At 32.2% G+C, this 6,693-nt stretch overlaps 1 protein-coding gene across 2 annotated transcripts in view; it reads right to left on the bottom strand.

The window, feature by feature from the left end:
* The window catches only part of LOC106478146 (calcium-activated potassium channel slowpoke-like), a 96,160-nt gene that overhangs the window by 28,616 nt on the left and 60,851 nt on the right, over nucleotides 1-6,693 (bottom strand). For both annotated transcript variants that reach the window (XM_022381680.1, XM_022381681.1), the window contains exons 18-20: nucleotides 6,025-6,175; nucleotides 4,725-4,814; nucleotides 409-589 (exon numbers count right to left, since the gene is read on the bottom strand). In XM_022381680.1, coding sequence (XP_022237388.1) covers nucleotides 409-589; nucleotides 4,725-4,814; nucleotides 6,025-6,175 — 422 coding nt within the window. The remainder of the gene's footprint in view (nucleotides 1-408; nucleotides 590-4,724; nucleotides 4,815-6,024; nucleotides 6,176-6,693) is intronic.

Here is a 6,693-nt window from a genome sequence, read left to right as displayed (position 1 = left end):
TACGTACGACGAGATAGAGTAGTAGGTAGGTAGTGTTGTTATTATATATATTATTTTGTTTTTGTTGTTATATATATATATATATATATATATATATATTGTATTTGCATATTTTCTCAGTCTTTGACTATAACTATTCGTGTTATCACCAGATTTCATTCAAAATATGTATAAGTTTTATGCAGATCTTTTCCGTTATCAAAGGTAATATTAAGCCAAATAATAAAATAATTATACAATATGTCTCTTAATTAAACATGCATGTTAACTATTCTGTTAAAAATAATGTCAAATGTCTTTAAAAATAAAAAATAAACAGGTGTTCGGTTCACATTTACCATAACTAATTGTATTGCTGTATGAAATTTGGATTCACACTTTCCACCAAATAATAGGAAAAAAACTTACCAAAATACATTCTTCTATTGGGCGTGCCGTGCACCAATGAAACATGCCAGTAGAATCGTACTTCATCTCTGTTTTGTCGAAGCTGAGGTCTCCAGACTGATCGTCAGCTAAACCGACTGGAAAAGGCCTATCTGTAGTAGAGTTATTGGCGCCATTACCACTGCTGAGACGGCTAGTAGGCCTAAAAAAATAATAATAGGGATTATATCACAACTTGGGAATCGATATCAGCTACAAGAAACACGTAATAGTTCACGTTAGTCTTGCAAGTGTTGAATCCGTTTTACGTATACTAGAGAGTACATGTATAAAGTTCTAGTATGCAATACCGCCAAGTGTCCAGTAATTGACGAATATTATTATTTTTTTCACAATGTTAGAAAAACATGTAGGTTCAAAAAGTCTCGATAGAAATGAATAAAAACCCTTAACCCGAGCGCTTTCGAAAGGTGGACCTTTCTTCTTCACGGCTTAATTTTTTCATTTACTAGCACCTATGAACTAGAACAGTTTGTTTAAATCAAACTCTCCTTCAAATTATTTGTTTTAGATGTACTTTTCCACGGTTTATAGCATTAACTGATTAAGCTTATTTTAATCAGTTGGAAAGTGCATTTGAAATATATTATTGAGTGCTAGCTGTGTATGGTTCTTTAATCGCTAATGACCAATAAAATAAACTTTCTTATCGGCTTCATTTTGGACATTTGTTGTTAATATCTGTGTCATCTCATACACAGATTTATTATTTTAATAATATAATACTATAAAAAAAACAGTGTGTATCCAATAATGGTTGGAGACGGCTTGAATGGGTAATGAAGAAAAACTTTAATGTAAGTCTTTCTTCATTACCCATTCAAGCCGTCTCCAAGCATTATTAGTCTCAAAGTGGGTTCCTCGTCATCGAGCAGTGTGTTTCTGTCTGCCTGTCTCTAGGTCACGCAATGATGTCATAGCAATTTATTGCGTAATTTAAGTAGTTTGGCTTCTTGTCAATTAGAAGCGAGTAGTCTAAGATTGATCGAAAAATAAAGATATATTTGGACTAATAAGTACCTTTTTTGCACCTTTTTCGCAATTTGAAAACGTATATTTGTCAAGTTGCGCCACAAAGGACGTAAATATACTTTAGTAGACATTTTATACTACATATGAAAAACTTATCAAAGTTTTAAAAAGGTCTAACTTTACGTCGTGCAATAATATTAGAAGATTACATATTGATAGTATTAAGTGCGGTAAGGTTTAGCCCTAACTGAACTAAAACAAAAAACGTACACAAATTAGTGTTAATTTATCTCTTTATCGAATGTAGGCCGTAGTTAATAAAGGCTTAGCTACTGTTAGGACTAAGACAAGTGGACTTATAGATTTCAGTGTCTGCTATTAGAATTATTTTGTATTACTCTAGAAATCATGTATTTAAAGAGGTGATGTTGCAATAAAGATACTAGTTTTGCCGCAAACGTTTTGCGAGTCTCTGCTAGTATACTTTATAATAGGCAGTAGGCGAAATCAAGGGCGCCCGCAGAAAAAAAAATAGGGGGGTCAAGTAACTCAAGTTTAAAAAAAATATGAAATCGAAATACAAATACCTCATGATTTTCCAATAACAGAGAAGAATAATTTTACATATCTAATTTTTGTTTTTCTCTTTGAAAATCGAGGGGGGTCAAGTGACCCCCTTGCTCCTCCCTACGGGTGCCCATGAGCGAAACATATTTAGTTTTTTGGCCAGTTCAAAATTTACAAAATTCATCATTAGCGATCTGCAATAAAACAAACAGTCAAACTGAAATAATAAAATGTGGAAAAAATAAAGGAAGGATGGGCTGGAACATACCTGCTATTTACAAATAATTGAAATTGTTGCTCATTTTTGGATGTTCTTTTGAAATCAGTAAATTTTCATTGATCAGAAGTTAACCGGTAGTCGATCCAGAGACTAGAATTTGGAAATTAATAATAGAAACAGAATGTTTGTTGGTTTTTTTACGAATGAAAGCAACACAAGGATTTATAAGGTTTTGTTTGTTTATACTCCAAACTCTTATTTATTTTTTCACCTCTCCTTAATTTAGACGTGGGAACTTTACTATTTCTGTCAACAAATTTAAATGTTATCGTATTTCAATCTGTTTTGCTATTTTCTTACACCATATAATATTTCAATTTGTATGTACATACTGTACTGTTTAATTGTTATGCGCATTAAACACACGTACGCTTGACGTATGTTATTGCAGGTCGCTGATAAAGGACTATGTAAACTCTGAAATGTTAGTAAATATTATTCTATTTTAGATTACGATTTTTCAAAGAAAAACTATTAGTCCAGCTCAGCTGCTTCGACGGTATTCTTGTGAGGCGTGGCCTAATGTAAATTGTATCGGACTACGGATTAAAGGTCTAGAGAGCGTTATAAAATGATAAATTTCTTTAGTTAGATCAAAGAATCGGACAATGCGCTTGTAGTGGTGGGTGCTATTGATTGACTGCCTTCCCTCTGGTCAGTAGTTTAAAATTAAAGATGGCTATATCTACAGGCCTCTTATCTGGTCGTTTAACTCACGTGCACATAAAGTGCTGTTCAGGCTGGAACTTCTAACTCGGAAACACAGATACAGACTCACACTTTAGTGTATGAAGTTGTTGCGTGAAATAAAAATATATAACAGATAAGAGAGTTGAGGTAAGTTTTAGCATTTCCTTCTCATCTAAGTGGGCTGTAACATGATAAAACGAAAGCGAAATAAATGCTTTTCCCCAAAGAATTAATAATTTCATGTTGTTTTTGTTTTTTTGCAGCTAGTTACTTGTAATGCTAGGTAACATATGCATACAGAGGGTATCTGTCAGTAAAGAAATGAAAAAGATCGTTAATCTAAATATAAATGTAATAAAACATCTTCTTAAATTAAGTGTGCAAGATAATTTATACGATGGTCCCTTATCCTTTTTTGTCCGTACATTGTTAGTAATCTGTTGTGTTTTTAACGAATTTGAGGTTTTAAAGAATAACCAAAGCCAAAACAATTCTCGCCAGACAAGTGGGGTAAGATCATTCCTTAATTTTTAGATTTAGTATTTTGGTGGCTACATGTGAATATCATAGTAAATAAGCGCCAGAAAATTTTCAATTCCTTTATAAGCCGCAGATCGGTGACGGAAAAAACGAGAAATAAATTAATTTAACTGACATTTAATTTCCTTAAACTAAGTGACTTGGTAAAGAAAAAAAAATATTTTTACATTCTCTTAATTTCTTGAAAGAAATATATGACTTTTCTGAAAAAACGAGCGAGTAATAAAACCCGAAACGCAGCAACGTTGCGGACTTATGCAGTAAAAGTATACTATTCATATTTACTGTTATGTTCACAATTAGTTTTTATGGATCATTGATAAACATCATGAAACTATTCTCTTGTTAGGACACCCCAAAAATTTTATAATAAACCGAGAAAAATATACTGTACAATAAATTTCGTTCTGAGTCAGTACAAGTTTGGGCTTTATAATTTACCAGTTTTACTTTTAAAAAATTACACATAAGAAGTAAAGTTGCTGCACGTAACTAGTTTAAAATTACTAAATCTTGTACTACAAGTATATAAAAGCCCTCTACTGAATAACAGTTGAATTGTTACATTTTCTTATATTAAGTAGCTTTCTTGGCCATCAGTTACAATAGGTATTTAATATTTTTACTTAGCTTTTGTAAAATAATAACAAAATATATGTTAATGATGTAGTTAACTAAAAACTGGTAACAATGGTCACAATTTTATGATTTCTAAAGTTAATACATTTATCGTTGTAAAGATATACACTCTCAAAATCATAATTGTTAAGAGATATGGTCTTTAATGTTGATACTTTGAAATCACATGAAAGAAACGTGAGAACAAACAAGTGCAGCACTTGGCAATAATACATCATGCATTTTAGTACTTTAGTCAGTGAACATGCACAAAATGCTGGGAAAATAAAATATCATGCAAACCTGATATATATGAATTTATTACATGTAAATACTCTTAATTTTATTTTTTCATTGAATGTAAGTATATAAGTAAAATGTTTGAGGTACGTGATATTAAATGGGTTAATATAATTTACATAAATGAAAATGAGTCAAACGTTGAGCCTGTTTGAAAAAAGAAAATATACCAGTTACTCTTATGTTTTCAGTTGTAATTTTTGTATTCATTTTTAAAATTCAAAGAGTAAGTAACAAACTGCTACACTATACTCTTAGAGTTTAGAAAGGAAAGTGAAATTAATAAATGATGAATGAAAGGATAGCATACATGAGCTTTTTTACTTCGTACGCTAGATGCAAACCCGAGTACAAGTCTGGCGCGGCCGTCCGAGAAGGCTGCTGGGTGGAAGGCACGTGACTAGAAAGAAATGGTAGGCAGATTTTGTAGCCGTGTGTGCAAAGTGAAAACAAGACTTGAAAAACAGAACATTCAAGTAACGATTTGGTGCAAGGGCAGTGACATAACATGGAAAAATGAAATATTACAATTTAGAGAATTAGTGAAATAAAGATACAGTGTAGATAAAAGGGCATATGAAAAATTTCTTTCCCCTATTACTTTGTTGTTTTTTCTATTTCTATATGGAACTAACTCTATTTAGTATAATATAGGTTTAACTCTTAGTATGGAAAAAAAAATATAACTTTAATAACAATATTGAAGAGTACAATGTGCAGTTTGCTGTGCATAATATGTTACTTGAACATAAAGCAGAATATTACACCATAAAAATACAGTCCACTAAACGATCATTAACTTCTTAGAAAGACACATTCATCAACAAAGACAAAATGACTACATTAGTCACTTTTTGATGCTACCTAAAGTAAAGATGACATAAAAAAACGATATGAAAACGAAAATAAAGCTTTAGAATAAAATACTATATTTATTCAGCATATCACTTGATACTTTCTCGATACAAATTCCAAGCTTAATTAACTTCAAGTTCACAAACTCAAAAACTTCCCAACTTTATATTATGTGACTTAGCTAACACTGTTATTATTGAAGTAGTTCTACTCTCTCGACAGCTTTGATCCCAAATTAACAGAGGCAGAGGATGGCATATTTAAACTGCTGCTTTATATTTACTGTGTACTCATTGCACATACAATCGACTTTTTATGTATATTAACTTTGAAAACATAGTCAATTTTAATTTGATAATAACTACTACAGACATACTGCAAACGTCTATTTACAATCATGAATGCTAGTTTATAAACCGTACGAACCATGTAGTTAGTTTGCGTTGTTTCTGTTTTGATTACAAATTTTTACTTAAGTTGATGACATAACTAAGTTGATAATAACTACTACAGACATTTTGATCCCTAGTGTTATATTTTTGTATTATATCATTAACTGTATATCTACCAGTTAAATATGAGAACTTGTACAGAACACTCCCAATAAAGTTAAAAGGCAAAACGTTAGGTAAATATGGTATCTTTCTCTGAAGCCCTGCAGTCGTTTTCGGACTGTTTAAGACAAATGCGCTGATTGATACACACAGATTAATACATACGCTAATTACAGTATTCATTCACGATAGAATTCTTACCTTGTATGAGCCTCTTTGCCAGGGCGACGACTCGGTGATGTTGCAATGTTAACAGTGGTGTTCGGTGAAGGGTTTGGGAATTGCTTTAAATGACGTTGGCGAGGTATGACACTCTGTCTTTTGATTGCAGCTTGAGAATGTAGTTTGCTAGCTAAAACCAACAACATGTTTGTATATACATATAACTTCGATTATAAATAGTTCGCTGTGTTTAACAATGGATTATGCGCATCCCCCCCACACAATAAAAGAAATACGCATTATATTGTGAAAACAAAATTGTTCACGTTGAAAATTCCCTAAGTCACTCATAGTCATAGTTTCAACTTCAATTGTGCCACACTAATCCTCTGTTTCCGATTTTTTAAAATACTTATTGCAAGAGATTCGATTAGGCGTAATTGAAATTTCCCTTGCTCGTAGTATGATGTAAAAACCTCGGAAGTGAGCATAAAATCACATGCTGGCAGTGCTGCTAGGGGTTGGTGCTTTGAATAGCGCATATTTTACTGACGCAACTACAGTTCGTTGTTGTAGTAGCACCAATATATTCCTGGTTTAATATCGGGAACATGAACTCTCATCTCACTAGGAGGAGCTATTTAAATTGTTTGTTTGTTTGCAGTTAAGCACAAAGCTACACAATGGGCTATATGTGCTCTGCCCACC

This window comes from Limulus polyphemus, unplaced genomic scaffold (genome assembly GCF_000517525.1).
Source record: "Limulus polyphemus unplaced genomic scaffold, Limulus_polyphemus-2.1.2 Scaffold185, whole genome shotgun sequence".
In the NCBI taxonomy this organism is placed as follows: Eukaryota; Metazoa; Arthropoda; class Merostomata; order Xiphosura; family Limulidae; genus Limulus; species Limulus polyphemus.
The sequence above is the reverse complement of the archived record's forward strand: the minus strand, read 5'-3'. Positions and strand labels throughout refer to the sequence as shown.